At 37.1% G+C, this 23,753-nt stretch overlaps 1 protein-coding gene across 1 annotated transcript in view; it reads right to left on the bottom strand.

Annotated features, from left to right (window-relative positions):
• Positions 1-23,753, bottom strand: part of LOC149299892 (glypican-6-like) — a 248,546-nt gene that overhangs the window by 166,624 nt on the left and 58,169 nt on the right. The window contains exon 2 of the mRNA XM_089485848.1: positions 14,254-14,412. Within this exon, the coding sequence (XP_089341974.1) occupies positions 14,254-14,412 (159 nt within the window). The remainder of the gene's footprint in view (positions 1-14,253; positions 14,413-23,753) is intronic.

The following is a 23,753-nucleotide window of genomic DNA, read 5'->3' as shown; positions in this document are numbered from 1 at the left end:
ATTCCAGCATGTATGTATAGTAAAAAATGATATATCCCTTAATAACCATAATTAACCATTTGTTTTTATGACATTCAGCCCTCATTGCTAACATGCTTGCTTGGCTTTGAAATGAATGTAATGTTTTCCAAAGCGGTAATTAGTAGTTCATTAATGTGCATGTCATGTCAAAGAAAAACTAGTAGCAAGAAAAAAAATATATAAAAGAACGTTGTCTCAGAAAATGCAGTATATCATGCACAACATACATCTGTGAAGACGTATTTACCACTCACAGTTTTTTTATATATTTTCTCTCTCTTTCTTGATGAGAAGTCTTTCTTTTATAGTGCATAGTTGTGTTGCGTGTCCTTGCAAAGATCTCCCACAGGAGACTGGAGGATTAATCACTCCAGTCATAAACTGCTGGTATATGAACTTCCTGGGATATAAAGAGATTTATTTATCCCACCATATTCCTGTTTATTGTTTGATCCAAGGACCCATCAAACATTTTTATATTGGTTTATTAATTGTTGAATCATTTAGGTTACAAGACTACTTCTACTATATGGGCTTCATTTACATTTGTTTAATTGGGACCTCTGCTCTTTTTCGGACAGTTGTAAAAATTGACTAGTGGAACTTCTTATTCTAGCTACAGAAACAAAAATGGGTTGTATTCTTATTTGAAAAAAGAAATGCATGTTAGGCAGAAATTGAAAAGGCAGGAGATTTTCTTATCATTTTTGTATCATTGCCTTTCTAACACCTTTAACCATTTTGTTTGGGTGGTGGACGGTGACTTCGCAAAGAAAAACTAGTCAGCTTTCAAGGCTTACCCAACTGCATGATTTAATCATATTTGTGTGGCATATGATTAGACATACTCATAAGATTCTGTATAAAAAGACATTCAGCTTTAAAGAGAGTACATTAGAGAATAAACCTGAAAGTCTGCTAAATTAAATTAATTTAATCACTCTTTAAAAACATCAACATCTTTCAACAGAAGTGGAAATATGGATGCTGGTGTTCTTTATGCACAAACTTTCTTTGTACAACAAAAGTAATTTTATTGAATACATTATAATTGAAATTCAAATGCAAAGGTTATATTGTTCAAGAAACAAAATCCTACAATAACTGTTGAAAAATAAAATGCACTAATATGAAATCCATATATACAGTAATCAGCAATCAAGAATAATTCCATCTGCAAATGTTCATCCTGTTAATCCAAAAAATCCATAGTAGCTAAACCACCTGGTATCATAAAACTAATTCCTAAAAAGAGAAAAGTGCCAAAGAGATAGAACCGACATACCGCCACCTAAGGCTGGTTCATCTTTCCAGGTACCCTAGGAAAGAGGTCTTGCCCAATGGGGTTCATTTACTTTGTCAATATCTCAGGAGAACCTGGGTGCTGTCCATAGGTCAACCTTGATAATACTGTTGCACTGCTGGTAAATGTGTCTCATTTAATGAAGAATGTTTGTGCACTAACTTTGTTATGTCCTACATCAGCTTTCACTAAGGTATTTCGCAGGTTGGGGCCTCTTCTATAAGAAAACAAGGTGTTGTTTCTGAAAGATTTTCAGTAAATCCTGTCCAATGTCTCCTTTTTTACGCAGTTTTAAATGTTAACTTTTGGAAAATATTTTTTTTTCTTCATTGCAGATATTTATATACTGTCTCGATATACTCTCGTGTTTATACTGCAAGGACAATAGAGACTCAAAGTAAACCTTACATATTTCTGGAAAGAACATCAGTTTAAAAAGTGCATATCTTTTTGTGCACATAAAATTGTTTTTCACTGTTCATAATGTAAAAGCCTGCTGGTAAATGCTTAGATTGTACATATTAGCCTGCAGGTGACTGAATCTTTGCTACTGAGCTGCATAGATTTGAAATAATTCATTTTCCACTTGAAAGTACATTAAATTGTACCCTTGGATTCATAACAGCAATCTGTAACCAAGCGAGTGTTTGTTCAGGATTACAATTATGGTAGAAATAAGGTAGCATTCTTAATTATATTTTCATTGGACCATGGTAAAACAAACTATGGAAAAATCTCAGTAAGTTATAAGGCAATATCAGGGGCATAACTAAAATCCACAGGGCTAAGGTGGAAATATTGCCCCAGGGCTCCCCAACTTCACCAAGCAACACAACCCACAGTGCCACCTTTGCCCCAAGCAGCTTATCAGTGCCATTCTAACCCAGAACAGCCTCCTTGGGACATTTTTACACCTAGCTTATCAATGCCCACTAACAGTTTATCTTTGCCCCAACCAGCTGGTCTGTGCCTTCTTTGCCCCCTTGTTCCCCCTTACATACATGATCACATACATGTTCACACAGAAACACTAATACATACACAGTATACAGTGCAAGTAGCATATTTATTTTTCAAAACCATTTTTTTTTAAAACAGGTCATTTTGCCCCATGTGCTATTTGGGACATCTTTGACATTTAGCAACATCTCCTGAGTACAGTAATACCGCCCATGCATAAGTAAGTCAGGTTTTTGGGAAGTAAAAATTTGGAACATGCACTATTCAGTTTTTCAACTTGGAATTCTGACATGTGGTCATTATGCCCGCATGTCCTATTTGAGACAGTTTTGAAGCCAGTCAGTCCAATTTACCCCCATCAAACATAAATGTTTGAACACTAGATATCCCATGGTATTTCAAATGTTAGTATTTTAACTCTTTCCATGCACTAGTTCTACTACCAGTCTTTGTCAAACTTTGTGGAAGCAATTTTTGTGGGGTTTTTTCAAACACATTTTACTTTAGGTATGAATTTACAGCTCCTGGTATATGTTACTGTCAAACATCCCAATATGTGTTCAGCAACATCTCCTAAGTACGGCGATACCACCCATGCATAGGTTTGTTTGGATGTTTGGTCACATTTGGGAGGTGCACATTTTTTTTTAATTTTGGCCAGTTTGGCCAGTTTGTGCCTATACCCTATTTGCGATATCTTTGGAACCAGTCAATTTAATTTTTCCCATAAAACCATATACTTTTGAAAACTAGGGTATTTCAGATGCTGGTATCTTAACTCTTTTTATGCCAGGATTGGTAAATTGCATGTCAATTTTAGGACTTGCTCATAAACATAATTTTTGTAATTTTATTTTTTATTTGTTAAATTTTTGTGGACATATTTTCTTTTAACTGGATGATTTCCATTGTGGTGTAATAATGACATCACTGGGTTTGTTTTTATTTTTACATTTTATTAAATTTTTATTTATTTTTTTAAACTTTTTTCCATTTTCGATTTTTTTTTAATTTTAAACACATCATCAAGGGGATAAAGAAAGGTATCCCGGTAAATGTAATAACGTTAAGTAGTGCTAGGCCACATGTAAATGTTTGCATTTTTTTGTGAATCAGCAACATAGAGAGGGTTTTAGAGCACCACATGCTTTTATATTGCCAACCATTAATCCAGAGGTCTAAATCTCAAGCTAAATTCAAGACAATTACCCCATGATCACTTTAATCTGACTTTCAGAATGAGCAGAAACATGTCGGGGGTATAACTACAGTGTCTGATCATCCCAAAATGATTTAGACAATAATACCAACTAGAGTTCTGATTTCAAAGTCTACCAGAGAAGACAACATGAGTAAACACAAAATGCAGCTTTTAAATAATCATATCCCTCATGCAAAAAGTAATTGCCCCCCAAAGCCAACAACTGCATTCAAACATTTGCGATAACTGGTAATGAGTCTTTTATATTACTGTGGAGGAATTTTGGCCCACTCTTCTTGGCAGAATTTTTTACATTCAGCCACATTTCAGGGTTTTCAAGCATGAAGTCAGGACTTCAAAACCTTAATTTTGTTTCTTTTGAGCCATTCAGAGGTGGACTTCGGATCATCGTCCCCCTGCATAACCCAACCACACTTGAGTTTTAGGTCACAAGCTTATGGTCGAACATTCTCCTTCAGGATTTTCGGGTAGAGAGCAGAATTTATGGTTCCGTTCCTTATGATGTCACCCAGGTCCTAAAGCAGTGAAGCAGCCCCAGATCATCACACTACCAGCACTGTGTTTGGCTGTTGGTATGATGTTCTTATTGTGAATTGCTGTGATAGCTTTACGTCAGATCTAACGGGACCTTTGGACTCATAAGTCTTCAGAATATTAGCCCAAAAGTCTTGAGGGTCATCAAGATGTTTTTCTGGCAAATATTAGATGAACCTTTTTTTGGTCAGCAAAGGTTTTTGCCTTGCAACACTTCAATGGATGCCACTTTTGAACACTCTCTTTCTTATTGTTAAATTGTGAACACTGACCTTAACTGAGGTATGTGAGGCCTGAAGTGTTTTGCATGTTATCCAGGAGGTGACAAAGAGTAGGCCACCCTCTCCTGGGAAGGTCAACCACTTTTTCAAGTTTTCCTTTTTTGTAGATAATGGCTTTTACCATGGTTTGTGGAGTCCCAAAGCCTTATAAATGTCAATTATTTTGTTTCTCATCTGTTCCTGAATTTCTTTATACTGTGACATCATGTGCTGCTTTTTGAGACCTTTTAGCCTACTTTACAAGACATGTTCTATTTAACTGATGTTTAGATTCAGCAGGGCTGGCAGTAATCATGTCTTGGTGTTTCTAGTGAAATGTAACCCAATTATCAATTACATTTGGTTAATTGATTTAGTAACTGATGGCACAGTTACTTATTTATATAGGGCCAGATAGGGTTTGGTAGTTTTTTTTCCTTCTATACATGAGATAATTTAAAAACTGCATTTTGTGTTTACCTGGATTAACTTTATCTAATATTACAATTAGTTTGATGATCTGAAACAGTTAAGTGTAACAAATATGCAAAAAGAGTAGAAACTGGGAAGGGGGCAAATACTTTTTCACAGCACTATAGCACATGCTGAGGAACGGCTGTGGAAAGAAGAACACTGCTAATCAATGACCAATCACCAATGTCTCCTGAAACAAATAAACATAAATAAAAAACAGCATATGGGGTAGGCAGCATATTGGGTAGGCAGTTTACATGCTTGCTGGTTTCCGCCGTTAAACGACAGGACAATTTGAAAAGGCACACTTGCATGCTGCCAGCTGATTTATAGCTATATAAAGGTAAATTGGCTTTTTAACATGCAGGAAAAATCATCTGATCCAAGAGAAAACACAAAATGTAGTGGGCACTTGTTGCTCCACTGAGAAGTGTACCATGCCTAGAGCAAACCTCCAACTTACATTTTGTGCCTCTTCTCCATCAAGAACATGACTCAGAGCACTCACAACTTCCCCCACAAGGTGTAATTGCCACCAAATCAACATTGTTCAAAAAAGCTTCCCTCTTATACATTGTTAAATCCCCTTGAGTTTTTTCTGATAATTTTTATCTCGCAAATCATTCACAATTTTAGTAGACCTCCTCTAAAACTCACTTCAAAATGTCAAAATACTTCTGGAGATAACTGTACACAGAACTATGATAATACTTCTTTTCTGACGTTTAATTACATCCTTTACTTTAGCATGGTTTCCACTAATTTCCCAACTACTGATATAAGACTTTCTTGCTACTTTTTCGTGAAGTGGCACTATAATTGCCAACTTTCAATCTTCTGGAACTACTTATGTTAACAGTGACGGGTTAAATAAGTCTGCTTATGGTTTTTCAATGACACTTCACAAGTATTTTAATAACTTAGAGTGTATCCCATGGATCTGTGTGATTTACTTTGTAGTGTTCAAGTAGAACTTCATCCTCTGTAAACACTCATTTTTACATCCCCCTAATTCTCTTTTCCTTTGTTTCACTTTACTCTGTAAAAACTGAACACAAGCATTTATTTAGGCAGTCGGTTAGATCTTTACCTTCATTTCTATAATTCTATTCATTTGTCTTTATTCAAATTATCCCTTGTTTACATTTTCTCCTTTCTCTTATATATCTAAAATATCTTTTACCACCTGTTTTTGTTAGCCTTATAATTTTCTCCTTGTGTGTTTTGGCACATCTAATAATCTGTTTTGCCTCTTAAAGCTTACCTTTATATTTCCCTGTTATCATCTCTTTTCTCCTTCAATATATGTTTCATGTCCACAGTGGTTTCCTTTTTCCTTTTATCAGAAATATTTATATTTACCCTGGATTCCATCTAAATTTGTCCAGACCAACAAAGACTGATTTCAGAAATACCTAATTTATATAGATTTTCCATAATTTCCCTGCACTTATAGGGAACATACTATAAAATGTACATTATTCGTACAATGTTTATGCTTATGTCTTAACAGGTTTGGGGGTTGTGAACTAGGACAGGAGGGGTATACTGGGTAGATATTGTGTTAGGGCAATGGGATGTAAGGGTTTTTTATTTTTGTATTATTTTTATCTTTTTTTATATATATATATTTATTTATTTATTTATTTATTTGTATTTTTTTATATATTTAAAAAAATGGTTAGCGGTACTCTTAGGGACCTCTTGAACATGTCATTAATGCCAGTGATGTCACAATGACATCACTTAGCTCACTTTGTTTTTTTATTATTATTTTTTATTGTATTAATTTAGTGATTTATTTATTATTTTTTTTAAATCACTAATCATTTTTTTCCCCTTCATTTTGTGTTTCAGCATGGGAGGAGGGTGAGAAACATGGTTAATGTCCCCACATTAACACCAATTAAACTATTAATAAATGTAATGTAAAGGTATGGAAAAAATTCACTACTCTAACATGCGTAAAACACACAGCGCTCACCCATTTTAGCCACACACACTTACACCAAATTTCTACACATAAAGCTAGTGGGCATTTAAGTTAATAGGGTGAGCAATCAATTTTTATTCAATGTCCTTTTTGGCCTAGTAGTAAGCGTTTTAAGGGCTTTTAACATTTCCTGTCTAGACACGTAAAAAGTAGATACACGTTTTCACTGATGCTGCTGTGCTTTAAATGGTCATATGACACTGCCGCAGCTGCTTTTCATTGTATATGGTGTGTATGCACACTGCCTATGTTTAACACAGGGATTTTATCACTAGAGGAGCTGCATAGCCCAAGTTATGTCCCTGAACCCTATTCACATGCAGGGATTGGTCAGTGTAACATAAGGTGTGTCTACCCTTTCTACTGTCATGACACCCTCCCCTCATGAATCATTTTTAGAAAAACCATATATATATTGTATCACATTTATTTGTATATGGCCAGCAGATTTTACAAGAGTCAGTAAAATAATTTAAAAAACACACAATAACAAACTGGTACAAAAGGAGAAGAGGACCCTGCTCTTACAAGCTTAAAACCTAGTTGCTGGTTAAGGGGACAGTGAAACAGTAGGAGAGGATATATACGGTATAATGTTTTTTTAAGAATGTAGTGTGTGGCATAGACCACTACATTTTCATCCCCAGTATCTCCTCTGGCAAATGTTATGTACTGTACCCTTCATGGACTTTGTGTACAGTCCACTAGTACTTGAAAGAAATATTATATATAATTATATTATAGAGATACATTTAAGGGTTTTAAGAAATACAGTTTTCTTTTGCTTAATTATTTGGCTTAGTATATATTAGGAAACCATGAAACCATGGGGAAATATTTTATAATATTTTCAGATTGGTACCATAAAAAACCAAAATAAATAGGTTTCCTTAGGCAAAATGCAACACCATCACCTACAGCAAAACTATGAAACTTGACCAAAGTCCACTATATGAAAACTCGTGCATTTAAAAGGTTTATTATTTGTTAGGAATATTGCAATCTTGCATATGCAACTACAATTTCTGCATTTTCTTCATACAACCTTAAAGCCACAAGTATTTGGTGATAGGTGATGGAATTTTCAATTCTATAATACAATAAAAAGATCTATAGATGTTGAGCGTCAATATAAAACAGTTGTTGGTACAACTTAAAGATAATGTGCCAGTAATCATTTAAACATGCTGTGGTGAGACTAAATAAAGTAAATCCGAATAGTGAACAAATGTATGCAAAGTGCAATCACGACAGCTTCAAACCAGGATTGAAAACATAAATAAAATCGAATAGAACCAAGTGACAATAAATGGCCAATGACAACACAATGTGTTACAAAAATTCAATTCAAAATGTGGCTTTGGCATGAGGATTTTGTTTATTCTGTTAGTAATAATAGTAGGTTAATACACATTACACTAAAGTTCAAATTAAAGTAAGATGAATTATGGATTTATTGAATATAGTAAAAAAGAACATGACAGATAATTTATTTAGTAAACATTGATGTTGAGTGAAGATTGAAATATAATATTTTATATATTAGATTAGTCCTAACAATAACCCTACATAAACATATTTATGTAAATAAGTTTGAATGAAACAAGTACACTTGTTACAAGTTAAACATTTTTAAAAAATAGCAAAAATAGGTTGAAAATTTTAAAGTGTTTACTACATGGAACTTTCGTGGTGTATACATATATAGTCATATTAGCATTTATCCACTTACAACTTTATTACATCACACTTAGCAATCACGAGTTAAAAAAGTCTATACCAAATTATATAAGATATATTATTGGTGGGTCCCTTGAGCTGCTAATCATTCTTACAAATGAATCTGCAATGCAAAATTTCCTCTTCAAATTTGCAACATGCAGCTGTTTTTGACAAATAGGCATGTTTGTATGCATACATTGTGCTCCAGGGGCGTGCATAATTATACTGAAAAAAGAATTATTGCTGAGACAAGTGTGTAAATGAGAATAGGATGATGAATTGAATACAAACACCCATCTGGTGTATTTCTACTGAAGTTTGAAACTCACAAATGAATTGAATATATATATATATATATTATTTTTTTTTTATTTTTTTTTTCAACACTTAACATACTTAACATAACTTTAGACCCTGGCAGTAAAATTATGTAAATGGCAATTCCGTCAAATGTCATCCATGAAGTAGTTCTTAAGTATCAAACTGTCAGACCTACAGCCAAACTGATCTCCTCTAGTCGCTATTAGTCGCTATTTTTTCTAACGCTACTAAATCATGTATGTATATTTTGAGATATTCCCTTTTAATTTGAAAAATCTATCAATCTTTGTTTTATAAAGTAGTAGCACATACAAGCAGCAACAAATACTTCGAGGGATTTTGAAGAGAAAAAAGTTGATAAGAGGCAGAGTGAAGCGTGTGATAAAATAGCAGAGATATTTCCTCATTTGCAGGAATAAGTTATTTAACTGGTAACATCATACAAGTTTAGTACAGGTTGGAATAACTAACATCTAAAATGATTAACCGGTAATGTGTGATGAATGACAGCTTGACAGATTTCAGTAATAGTTTTTTTCTTAGTAATATGATTGTGTACTCTCATGGGCACTTTTTTATGCCAGATAAAAAAATTTAATGTTGAAGGTACTTTGGTGCAATGATGGTGAAATCGTACAGCTGTAAGGTTGCAGTGTGAGTTAGGGACATGCTAAGGCGGGTGCCATGGATTGACAGCACTCGGGCACCCAGTAACAGTAGGGCTACAGAGGGTACAAGCTGCACTATTGATAAGGGAAGGGGAGGGGGGAGAGTGCTGTGAACTTTCTGTGTGCTGCACTGAAGATAGGAAAGGGAGAAAGGAAGGATATACGTATGAGCAACTCTATTGGTCGTCAGCAGGGCGCTCGTCTGCCATTGGTTGATGGCAGACGAGCCCCCTGCTGAAGACCAATAGGGTCGCTTGTACAGACTGTTAAACTCCTGGTGCCGTAACTTACCCGGCACATCCCACTGGTCTCCCTCCCTGTTCAATTAGTTAAATATCCGTACGAGCGACCAATAAAGTCGCTCGTACGGACAATTAGTTAAGGACCAGTGGCATCTGCAGAGTAAGTTGCAGCATTGGGGTTTTAAAACCTCAATGCTGCAACTTACCCGGCACATTCCACTGGTCTCCCTCCGTGTTCAATTAGTCTGTGCCGGGTTAAATGTCCGTACGAGCGACCAATAAAGTCGCTCGTACGGACAATTAGTTAAGGACCAGTGGCATCTGCAGGGTAAGTTGCAGCATTGGGGTTTTAAAACCCCAATGCTGCAACTTACCCGGCACATCCCACTGGTCTCCCTCCGTGTTCAATTAGTTAGTCTGTGCCGGGTTAAATGTCCGTACGAGCGACCAATAAAGTCGCTCGTACGGACAATTAGTTAAGGACCAGTGGCATCTGCAGGGTAAGTTGCAGCATTGGGGTTTTAAAACCCCAATGCTGCAACTTACCCGGCACATCCCACTGGTCTCCCTCCCTGTTCAATTAGTTAAATGTCCGGTTTTAAAACCCCAATGCTGCAATTTACCCTGCAGATGCCACTGGAAATCCATAGGTTCGCTGTCAGGGGTTAACTTACAAAGACCGTGCGAGTGAGCCTATAGGTGACCCTGTAGGTGACCAATAGGCTCATTTGCACTGCCCTGTAACCTGTGACGACGTCACTTCCGGGAACTGCCGCGATGCTGCGAAGACAAGGTAAGTTAGAATAGAATGGGGGGGGGAATGGTAGACGATGACGATCACGAAGATCTTCGTGGTGTGTGACTTCGTCTTCGCCTACGTTTTACCGTCTTCTCTTCGGCGTGTCTTCGGAACGAACACGAAAACGCACTCTTCGTGTTCGTTTTCATGTTCGCCCGAAGACGAATGCACAAGTCTAATGTCTATTACTGTGTTGTGTTAGCATGAGTGTGTCTGCATGTCAGTATGTGTTGTAGTATGATTGTGTGCATTAATATTTGGTGTTGGTATGTTTATGGGTGGTAGTGTATGGTGTTATTGTGAGTGTACAGGTGTGTTGACACCTGGTTTTACAGTGTCAGGGGCGAGTCTATGGTAAATGGCTTCTGGGTGAGAGGAATACTGGTGAGAAGGAGGGGAGAAACAACAGATAGTATGTGTGTATGAATGTGCAACTCGATAGTGCTAGAGTGAGTGTGCAAAGCCTATGCCTTTTAGGTTTATAAAAATGTCCCCCTTTCAGTTTGGGACTTATTCTAGGATAAAACCTTGTAATGAAATACAGGCTTTCCTGAATGTAAAAGATTTGTAGCCAATGCGCCCCCCCCCCCCAAAGCACCCCAGGCCATTATTACACATTACTGAGAACACATGCTGCTTTCCTGAACTCCAAGAACAAATTTCCCCTTGTCAGCAGTAGTGCCTGACACGATCAAGGTACAACTTAGAAAATACACAGGGAAGCAATATCACGATAAAAGACAATATATATATCAGAGAGTTTTGCTGTGTAAATGTGTTGGATATTGTTGTTATTCCTTATGTATCCAGTTCGGACACTTTAAAAACAAAATGTATCTGAACAAATATACAAGTAAATGTATCTGAACAAGTATACATATATAGTCATATTAGCATTTATCCACTTACAATTTTATTACATCACACTTAGCAATCATGAGTTAAAAAAAAGTCTATACCAAATTATATAAGATATATTATTGGTGGGCCCCTTGAGCTGCTAATCATTCTTACAGATGGACTTGCAATGCAAAAATTTCTCTTCAAATTTGCAACATGCAGCTGTTTATAAAATATATTTTGTACTAAGTAAATAAGTAATATGTATTAAGTAAATACGAAATAACTAGACTTGTGCATTCGGATTCATAAAACTTTTATGCCAATTTTGTGCAAAATCTCTGATAACGAAGAGGTTTCTCAATGAAACAAATGAAAAAGAATGGCAAAATATCTGAAATGTAATTAATTTGCCAAATTTTGGCATCATTACAAACTGTTTTTGTGCTCTTTGATGAGGAAAAGTGAGAAAGTACTGTGTGTAGGAAGGTACATACAGTATAAATGTCTAATAAGTAGAAGTAGCCAAGAAAATGTGGAGGGGCATCATTGATGGTTATGGTGATCCTAAAACCTGTGGGTTTTTTTAATACTCTTTTTCACCATGGCCAATCAGCATTTACAAAGGGAAGGGATAAGCATTAGATGTATACAGTAACAGACACACACTAACATCTTATGCACACAAACACTAACACCTTACAGAAGCACACATGATAACATCATACACTCATGTATACAGCTGCTAAAACTATACACTAAATACCTACATTCTAACACAATATACCATACTGCAATATACACAACACCATGCACGCTAACACGGCACTCTTATACACATGCACACACTATCTAACAACATACACACAAACACACTGGGAAACTATAAATATATAAATGAAATTTGGTGTGAGATTGATAAAGTAATGGACTATCTTCCAAAAAAAATAAAAAAAAAAACCCTCAAAGGAAGAACAAGTACTCTCATGTCCGATATATCAAACAGTTAGTTTCCATAGTGGTTGTAACAAGGGACGCCTATACCAAATATGTAACGTTGCACCTTTTTGGTTACATTCCCTCCAACAACATAATCTGTTGTACTCTATGGGGTTTAATCACCAACAAATCAATTTCTTTTAATTTGCTCTTATTTTTTTCAAATCACAATTTATTGATCAGGAAAATGTGAAACGCAGTTGTACATACATAATAGAATTAAGATGGCACAAGAGTAATGCAACATTACAGTTAGTACACAAGAAGATAAGTATTCAGTAACCGTTTATATCTCTTAACCACAAATCTAACCCCTGAGTAACAAACTACTTTCTTATGAAGTTCAATGTAATCAGTACATTTAGATACCACTTGGATGATTCTATCAATATATTTAGTGAAAATGTTGCTCCCAACTCATGTTCTATGCCAGCATATGACAATGTTGATGAATACAAAGGTGCTATCAAGCTAGAATAATAGTATGTAATAATTGCATGAGGTTAGGATCTTATACAGTCTAGTAAAGTAGTCTGGTAAATATTTATAAAATTATTTCTTGGGTCTTAGCGCTTAGGTATGCAAAGTCTTAAGACAGACCCCTATTTGTATATATATTTAGAGTACATTTTGTCAGCACAAAAAATATTTATAATCGGTCTGCGCTTTATTTTCATATTTCCCTTAAAAAATAAAAGACGGAAAGAAAAAAAAACCTGTAATGGACTTTAATAAAACTGTTGAAAATATGTCAAATATGGTTACATAATGTTACATACTAATGTGAAGCATCGTTTCCCTGGTTATGTTTTTTAAAGAAACATATACAGAATTTTCAATCATCCACAAACATTCAATTTAGAAATGCAGCCAAGTGTGCTTTTCCCTTAACAGTGGGTCAGAGAAGTAAACGTATCTAAGGGACACACACACCCAAACACGAGTCAATGCATCTTTCCCTTTCAAATGAATGGTTACTTTCTTGAAAGATTGTGGCTAATTTGGTGTAATCCAGTGGATGTTTATACATAAGGCCCACTAGGTAATTGCATAGGGATCCATATGTATGATCTACATAGCATCTGTAACCAAATGTCAAACTAATCATCTCCTTGGGGTTTACAGCATAGCAATGCTTCTACAAGCCCTTTTGCCATTAAAATTAACTAAAATATTCTCTCATTTAAATGTCAAGGTTTAAAAGTAATGTTACAAAAACTGAGAGGTGTTTTACTTTATCGGTCTTCTATTCAATTACATTGGCACCATGTATGAAAAATGTTCCCGGACAGTTTTATTGTAAAGAGTTAAGAGTCCATATTACACATGCATACAAAGTAACATGAGATTCGTATAACAATTTCCTGCAACATTAGTTCCAGATTATCCTCTTGAGTGCCAGCTACATAGAAGATGCGTTGCATGCAAAAGTGAACTCAGATATTGACAGCTACGTATGCAGCAGCATGCGCTATGCTTTAAAAAGCAGCTGATTGATGAACACACATGAAACTTTGGATTTACTCTGAAATGATAAGAATAAACCATTAACATGTCTATTTTTTAAGGCGTGCTGTGAAGTAAGAATACTTTCAAAAATAGACATTAAGAATTTATTTTTATCGCTTAACAAAATGAGTGAACAGAAGAAAAATCGAAATCAAATCAATATTTGTTGTGACAAACCTTTCATGCATTAAAGCATTAAACCTTTCAGGCGTAAAACGTTTGCACAGTACTGTGTGTGTTTGTGTAGATATATATATATTTCCTAAACAGCTTACATTTTAGTCTTTGAATAACCATATGTCATAAAAAAAGCATTGTCTGAATTTTTTATCTAAAAAAAGACATAAGCTTGTGATGCAATGTTAATAAACCTATAACACACTCACCATCAAATTTTTTATGCCAAGACACAAAGGTAGTACGCACAAAACGGCTTGTGTCCTCAACAAGGTTCTCAAATTCCACCTTACTTTCCTCACTCAGCTTGTCTTCCATTTCATTTGTGCAACATGTGTAGTCCTGGGGACAGATGCGCAGATGTTCCCCTGCCAAGAAATTGGAATGAAATGTTACAAGTAGCTGGAAAATACCCATAAATAGATTTAGTATTGTTTTAGACAAAACAAATAGGGGGGGGGGGGACGACACAACATGCAATGACTGCAGCAAAGCCATCTGTTAAGCAGAATATTAATCAACACCCAAAATGCTTTCTAACATGGCAAAGCCTGTATTAGAGTGATTAGGAGGGTGTAAGTAAACAGCCTTTTTCAGTACACAGACTAACACTAACAGTGAACATTTGTTTTAGGATACATACAGGGCCGGCCTTTGGGGTGTGCGACCTGTGCGACCGCACAGGGCGCCTGTTGGAAAAATACTTATGTTATCGAAAATATTATTTGCTTACATATAAGGAAGTAGAAAATGTCATGTCCATGATATATGCACCAGTCCCCGCCAACACGCTTCCTCTATAATATTCTATATATATATATAGAATAAAAGGTCAAGTCTGGGCCATTTTTAATTATGCAGCTTAATAGGTGTAACCTGCTTGAAAAGTAACCAATCATAATGATGCATGCTATTACAAGTAGATAAGATGCTATATAAACCATGTAATCTAAACATATAATCAGACAATGCTTCGACTTTTGTGTGTTGTGTGCCTTGTCTCGATTATGCGCATGATCTAAATAAAGGAAAACTCTTTCTCAAGAGAATTCGACCATTAATTCGACCAACATTTTGGTGCCCCGTGTGAGGAGGTCCTGACCGGAGACGGGGACGACGGTCCTGAGGAACTGCACCTCGAGAATCTGCATCTGGGGTAATATAAGTCCTCCAGCTAAGATTGCTGTTAACCAGAGGCACTTTGCGACATCGTCCCTGAAACCGGCAGCGTCCTCCCGAAGATTTAGTACGGTCTTCTCTTCAGAAATGTGAGTAGGAAAATATTTCTGGGAAATATTATAAGAGGTCAAAGTCTGTCAGGGACTACTGAAATAAATAACTGCGTATGCATTCGATAATAAGAAATAGTACTTGGAGTAATGAGACTGATCAGGAGAAATGTGCACAGGTAGTTAGTCATTATTTTTGTGATAACGAATTGTTGTTTGTAATTGTGACAATACTGTTGGGGTTGGTTGCGGCTTGTATTATTGTGAAAGAGTATCACAAGACCTTAAAGAGAAGAGCTCTTATGGTCCAGGGACAGCTATACCAACCCATGTCACAAATCTTGTCTGAATGAATCTGTGTGAATGACTGTTCAGGAGTCCTTTACGGCGAATGAACAGTTAATAAGGTTGTTGTTAATACGCCCCCCGGCATTTGTGAGAAGCTCTCTGTGATCAAGTGCTGGGATTGCAAGTGAACAACTTCGCTGCGAGAGTGATTTTCCTGCCTCTCCTGTCTAGGAACGGTATCTTATAAATACCAAGAGCTCTTTGTTTAACCCTGTCCAGATGTGGTATCTTATAAATACCAAGGGCTCTTTATTTCACTCTGTCTAGAAGCGGTATCTTATAAATACCGAGGGCTCTTTGTTTCACTCTGTCTAGAAGCGGTATCTTATAAATACCGAGGGCTCTTTGTTTCACTCTGTCCAGACGTGGTACCAGATCCTAATACCTTACTAAATGAGCTTGACCCAGGAAATAGGTGGTTTTCTGTAATAGATGTAAGCAATGCTTTCTTTAGTATACCGCTGCATAAAGATAGCCAATTTTGGTTTGCTTTTACATTTAGAGGGAAAAGGTATACATTTACCAGATTGCCACAAGGTTACTGTGAATCACCTACTATTTTCTCACAAGCTATGAGTTCTAACATAGCCAAGTTCACTCCAGAATATGGGAGTCAAATACTGTTATATGTAGATGATACTCTGCTAGCATCTGACCATGAGGAAAAATGTCGAAAAGACACTATCGCGTTACTTATGTTTCTTTATGAACAAGGACATAAAGTCAATAAGAAAAAGTTACAATTTTGTAAAGAGACAGTACGTTACCTTGGATATAATATATCCCAAGAAGGTAAACATCTAGATGATGGGCGAAAAGAGACTGTGTTACATGCGCCACGTCCCATAACAAAAAAGCAAATGATGTCATTTCTTGGAATGACTAACTTTTGTCGAACCTGGATACCAAACTATGCAGCCTTAGTAGCACCCCTTGCAGCTCTAATATACGATACGCCAATGGCCGCTGCGGATAAAATTCAGTGGACGCAAGAAGCAGATGATGCGTTCTGCCAAGTAAAGAAAACACTAGTAAACGCCTCTGTCCTAGGGTTGCCAAATTATGCTAAGGAGTTTGTGCAGACTGTGGATGTAAAAGAAGGGTATATGACATCAGTACTCACCCAAGAGCATGGGGGAAAGCAAAGGCCTTTGGCCTATTATTCTACACGTTTAGATCCAGTAGCGAGATCTACGCCTCCCTGTGTACAAGCAGTGATCGCAGCAGCCGAAGCCGTCAAAGCTTCAGCAGCCATTGTACTGTTTCACCCATTAATGCTAAAGGTCCCACATGCAGTGTCGATTATCTTGTTACAAAATAAGATTTCATATCTCAGCCCTGCAAGACATCTATCATGTATGACAGTGCTATTAGCACAACCACATATAACTATAGAAAGATGTACCACGCTTAACCCATCTTCTTTAGTTCCAGTAGAAATAGAAGGGGAACCGCATAATTGTATCGATGAAATCACAACCAGAATTCTACCACGAGAAGGGCTAACTGATAGTCCTCTAGAAGATCCTGATGAAACACTGTTTATTGATGGATCCTCAAAAAAGAATCCCGATGGCACAAATGCTACAGGTTATGCCATTGTAACTCAGACTGAAGTAATTAAGGCGGGTAAATTGCCCAATCATTTATCAGCCCAGGCGGCTGAATTAACGGCTCTCATAGAGGCCTGCAAATGGGCAGTAGACAAACGGGTGAATATCTATACCGACAGTCAATATGTGTTTTCTACTATACATGTGTTTGCACAACAATGGAAAAATAGAGGTATGATTACCTCCACAGGGAAACCGATAAATCATAGAGCCCTGATTGAAGAACTATTAACGGTTATACATCTACCAAAAGAAGTAGCTGTAATAAAGTGTGCAGCCCATACCAACAGCAAAGATCCTATAGCATTAGGCAATAACCGTGCAGATATTGAAGCAAAAAGGATTGCTCAAGAGATGTTTGCCATAATCACTCACGATATACAAATTGATCACCAGGTTTTGTATGATATGCAGCAGGCTGCCCCTATGTCTGAAAAGCGATATTGGCAGTCTAAACAAGCCACTCTATGTAACAAAATTTTTCATATTAACAACAAACCAATATTGCCGAAATCATTGTTTCGCTATGCAGCCTTATTGAGTCATGGGCTGAGCCATGTCTCAACAGGAGGGATGGTAGCCATCATAGATAAGGTATTTACAACATTCGGATTTCAAAATTACTCTAAAAAATTTTGTGCTAATTGTCTTATCTGTGCTCGATATAATCCACAGGGAAATCTCAAACCTGCTATTGGGAAGTTCCCCAACCCCGAGTATCCGTTTCAACATATTTGCATGGATTATATTGAACTAAACAAATGTGAAAATATGAGATATTGCCTAGTTATTGTTGATGCATTAACTAAATGGGTAGAAATATTCCCAACAGCCCACGCAGATGCAGATACAGTAGCTAAGGTCATGATAAAAGAAATCATTCCTAGATTTGGAATACCAGAAAGAATATACAGTGACAATGGGCCTCATTTTGTCAATCAACTAATCTCCAGATTTACACAAGTATTTGGTATACAATTAAAGAATCATTGCGCCTATCATCCTCAGTCAGCAGGGTTGGTAGAAAGAAACAATGGAACAATAAAGAATAAATTAAAAAAGACTATGGCAGAAACTGGGAAGAATTGGGTTTCTTGTCTACCTATGGTAAAATTGAGTATGCGTATTACACCTAATAAGCAGGGTCTCACCCCATTTGAAATAATGTACGGGAGACCCTATAGTTTGCCACAGATAAAGGTAAAAGAGGCAAATGATGAAAGAGAATTAACCCTAGCAGATTATATGGCAAAAATGCTGAATACCAGATCAATACAAACTGTGAATTCTCTTCCAGAGACACAAGAGCCAATTCCTGAGAAATTGAGCGTTGGAGATTGGGTACTAATAAGGATAATCAAACGAAAGAATTGGTCATCACCGAGGTGGGAAGGATCGTACCAAGTACTACTAACCACCCCCACGGCATGTAAGATAGCTGAGAGGAGTTGTTGGATACATCAGTCGCACTGTAAGAAGGTAACACCACTTGCTGGTAGTCACTCATTAAGTCTGGGTACAAAGGGGGGTCCAGACGATAGGTTGGACTCGTCTCAAGCCAGTGAAGAAATCCATTCCCCAAACCCTGAGTTGACGGCCAGGTAGGATGAAGGGGTGGTGCCTGCTTATAGTTTATTGGGTAGTGACTGATGCTATTCCTTTTTTTATTAAAAAGACTGAGTGGAATGAGAACAAGAAAGTGACCAAGTGGGAAGATACCAAAGCACAAAATCTGACTTTTTCACCAGCAGGAGATAGTTCTATTGAAATTGATCTGTGTAAACTGATTAATTGTAAAAATATTGAGCAAACAAGAAACTATGCTAAGTCCGATGTATATGTATGCTGGATGCCCGAAAGGCCCCCTAAAAGACAAAGCATAACATCATGTCTTGGATGGGATTATGCTATGTGGACAACAGCTAGTTACGATTGGGGATATGATATACCCGGGGCAAGAGCAAGTAGAATCAAAACAAGATTTTCTGTGAAAAGACTACGATCCGAATGTACAACCTTTAATAACTGTAATAAATTGTTATTTACTTTAAAGAAACCTATGAAGACGGATGAAAGACTATATACTATAGGTGTGTGGGTTTCCGGTAGAGACCCGCAGGGAACTTTCTTTTTGTCTTTTTCAGAAAATAAGGTCCAAGCAGAAAAAGAGTCTCAGATCCAGGAACAAAAACATATCGAGGAAATTGAGACAGGGATAATTCGGTATACCAATTTGAGTTCTATTGATCAAATTGCCCTGGAAGCAGGATTTCATGGAGATAACGTTTGGATGGAATGGCTTCAATTTACTGTAAAAAGTCTAAACAAAGAGAATTGTATAGTCTGCGCAGAAGCCCGTCCGCAGTTGGCTACGGTGCCATTTCCATTAACAGAAGAGAATGATCCAGTCGGATTTGACTGCATAATAAAGCTCTTTGATGAGACTTATGCCCCACCTGGAAATGGAACTTGTCATACATTAGACTTGTTGTTTCCCAAGGTTAAAAGGGCTCAATTACCTCCAACAGTGCAAATATATGAGGGAAATTACACCTGTATGAAACTTCAGGGTGATAGCAGCTATTTCGATTATAAAGATTTGTCTAATTCACTATGTGTCGAGACTTTCTCCACAGGACTGCGACAGCCAACCCAGATGAGAGCAGATATTTGGTGGTTATGTGGAGACCGGAAAATAAGACCTTTTATCGATCCCAGAGGAAAAGGAAAATGTGCTGTAATACAGCTCATTGTACCTTTAAATTTGTTGACCTCACGGAAGGAACCAACCTCAAGGCCGAAAAGATCAATACAACCACAAGGATCGTTTGATGATCGAATATATATTGATGAAATTGGAGTACCACGAGGAGTTCCAAATGAGTTCAAAGCCCGAAACCAAATTGCTGCAGGTTTCGAATCAATCATTTTCTGGTGGAGTACAATAGCAAAAAATGTGGACTGGATAAACTACATCTATTATAATCAACAGCGGTTTGTGAATTATACTCGAGATGCTATTAAAGGAATACATGAGCAACTGGATGCGACCTCCCTTATGGCCTGGCAGAATCGAATGGCCTTGGACATGCTATTGGCCGAGAAAGGGGGCGTGTGCAAGATGTTCGGGAACCAATGCTGCACCTTCATACCAAATAATACCGCCCCTGATGGGAGCATCACCAAAGCCCTCGAAGGACTAACATCCTTATCAAATGAACTTGCCGAGAATGCAGGAATACATAATGTGTTCACCTCTTGGTTAGAAGGATGGTTCGGGCGATGGTCGGGAATGATAATGTCCGGAATAATTACTATCACTATAGTAGCCGCAGTATTGATATTCGGAGGATGCTGTTTTATTCCATGTTGCCGAGGACTTTTGAATAAGACAATTGATAAAGCTGTAAATCAGACTATGTACTCCCTGATCGACAAAGAAGAATGTGATCAATTATTAAGAGTATCTGAGACTCTACATATTAATGACGTTGTTGATATGAAAGATAAATTATCAGTGTTAATGACCGATACTGAAGATGAAGAGTCTGATATTTAATAATATTTTGATAAACAGGAGGGAAATGTTGGAAAAATACTTATGTTATCGAAAATATTATTTGCTTACATATAAGGAAGTAGAAAATGTCATGTCCATGATATATGCACCAGTCCCCGCCAACACGCTTCCTCTATAATATTCTATATATATATATAGAATAAAAGGTCAAGTCTGGGCCATTTTTAATTATGCAGCTTAATAGGTGTAACCTGCTTGAAAAGTAACCAATCATAATGATGCATGCTATTACAAGTAGATAAGATGCTATATAAACCATGTAATCTAAACATATAATCAGACAATGCTTCGACTTTTGTGTGTTGTGTGCCTTGTCTCGATTATGCGCATGATCTAAATAAAGGAAAACTCTTTCTCAAGAGAATTCGACCATTAATTCGACCAACAGCGCCACACTCCAGGGGGGCGCCGCGGGGTCGTCCGCCGAAGCCGGGTCCGCCGGCGCCGCCGCGGGGTCCGCTGCCGCCCTCGTTGCACCTAAATTAAAACATCGTTTTTTTGTTGTTTTTTTAACTTTATTTAACATCCTCCATGTTAAATAAAGTTTTTGTAGTTTGAAGGGGCAGAGGGGGGGTAGTTTGAAGGGGCAGAGGGGGGGTGGTTTGAAGGGGCAGGGGGGGTAGTTTGAAGGGGCAGAGGGGGGTAGTTTGAAGGGGCAGGGGGGGTAGTTTGAAGGGGCAGAGGGGGGGTAGTGAGGGGGGGCACCAGAGGAGTAGTTCGCACAGGGCGCCAGAACACCTAAGGCCGGCTCTGGATACATACATTAGGGTTATACACGTGGTGCTCTTTATATTGTGGAACAATTACTTCTTACTTTACATTTAATTCATACAGAACCAGCAGATTCTGTAGTGTCATTACAATAGAAGAAGGAATTGAAACTGGTGATATATAACACCAGTAACAATCAATGACAATAACATCAATACACTTTAAGACATACTGGTACAGATCAAAAAGAATGTCATGCTCCTGCAAGGTTGCAATAAATTAGGAAATGTGGAAAGAGACAGAAGGTAAGAGATGACTTGATTGTAGTGGCATGAGCGGAGAGTAGTGGCATGCATGGTTTCTTTTCAAGATTTAGGTTGTGGGTATTTACAGGATAGGTTCTATACTTCCCTGAATATGTGGAATTTTAGTGAGCATTTTACAACTTTTGCCATTAAAATTAACTGAAAAAGGCCCCTTTTCTACTGTATTCCAGAATGACTGTACCCCAGTGAACAAAGCAAGGTCCATAAAGACATGGCTGGATGAGTTTGGTGTTGAAGAACATGACTGGCCCGCACAGAGCCCTGACCTCAACGCCATCGAACACCTTTGGGATGAAGTGGAATGGAGATTGCGAGCCAGGCCTTCTCGTCCAACATCAATGCCTGATCTCACAAATGCTCTATTGGATGAATGGCCAAAAAATCCCACAGAAAGCTGCTATAGCTGCAAGGGAGTGCAACTACATGTTAACATCTATGTATTTAGAATGTGATGCCATAAAAGTCCCTGTTAGTGTAAGGTCAATAAGGGCAATCATTTATGCATTAAGTACAAAAGTCTACAGACATTTTGAGCAGGATGCAACAAAATTCAGCTACCTAAAAATCTTGGGTATAATATGCCCTTGGGTATAATACCCAGGTACAAATGTAGCCAAAATATAATGTTCATTTATAATAAGTACCCTCCAGCTTTACACACATTTACATATAGTTACATATAATTATTCATGTATACACCTAAACATACAACATACATACTTCTCATCCAATATAAGTGCCTGACCTCACAAATGCTCTACTGGGTAACAACTTACCACACAAACATTCCAAATACTTGTGGAATGCCTTCCCAGAGGAGAGGAAGCTGTTATAACTGCAATGAGGGGACCACCTACATATTAGTGTGTATGTATTTAGAATGTGATGTAATAAACGTTGGTGTAATGATCGGGTGTCCCAATACTGCTGCCCATATAGTGTATATGATTGGGATGGTGTAATAACGGTTGCAAAGAGATACTAGTCCAAACATGAAGGTCAGGAGAATATTTGGTGATAACAGCGTAGATATAGAAAAGCACAGTACTGCTAAGGGAGCTGGAGGTAAAGGTCAGGAGTTTACATTTTATTCCAAAGAGTATGGAGAGCTAGTAACGGATAATGGGGCAGCAAATGGAGAGCAACTGGATAAGAACATTAGTCTGCTTGTGCGAGGAAAAGACAAATTCAATAACTATTTAGCTGGTGAAAGTGATAAGATTTGGCAAGCAACTGGATGTGAAGGGTGAAGAAGAGAGCAGAGTCTAGTGTAACCCCAAAGCGGCAAATTTAGCATGCTGAATAGATTATAAAAATCCCAACAGTAGGGAAGATATCAGGATTTTCAGGAAGACTAAATTGTTTTTCCTTGCAATTTTTTTCAATTACAAATTTAGGATTGGGTATGGATTTTTAATAACTTTTTTCATAATTTATTTGTGTATTTTAAAAGAAACATCACATTAAAAAGATGTGAGACTTGTTTATGGCAGTTTTTTGGAATGAACGGAATGTTTTACGTTATAAATGCACTCTATTATCTTTTTTACACTTCTCAGCTATTTGACAATTCTAAATTCAATTAATAAATGAATGTCTTGCAAACAGACCGATAATTGGTTAACTTTTATTTCATTAGATATCCCAAAGGGACCATTCATTTTCAACACACTCTGACCCAGTTGTCCTTGTGAATCATTTTCTGCAATAAGTTATTGAGGCAGAAGCTGCTACTAGTCTGTTTCATATAATGCTGTAAAGAGTAAGTGTCCTTGGAGCCTTTCCAAAAACCAAAAGATTCTTGCACATTCTTAATTTTAATGTACTTTTACACCCTACAACTAATCATTTTTCATACTTTTTAGTGAACTGTACAATATAGGAATAATTTAATTTTAAAAA

This window comes from Sceloporus occidentalis, unplaced genomic scaffold (genome assembly GCF_023333645.1).
Source record: "Sceloporus occidentalis isolate IW3139 unplaced genomic scaffold, rSceOcc1.0.p SCAF_27, whole genome shotgun sequence".
NCBI classification, from domain to species: domain Eukaryota; kingdom Metazoa; phylum Chordata; class Lepidosauria; order Squamata; family Phrynosomatidae; genus Sceloporus; species Sceloporus occidentalis.
This window is presented reverse-complemented; position numbering and strand designations above follow the sequence as displayed.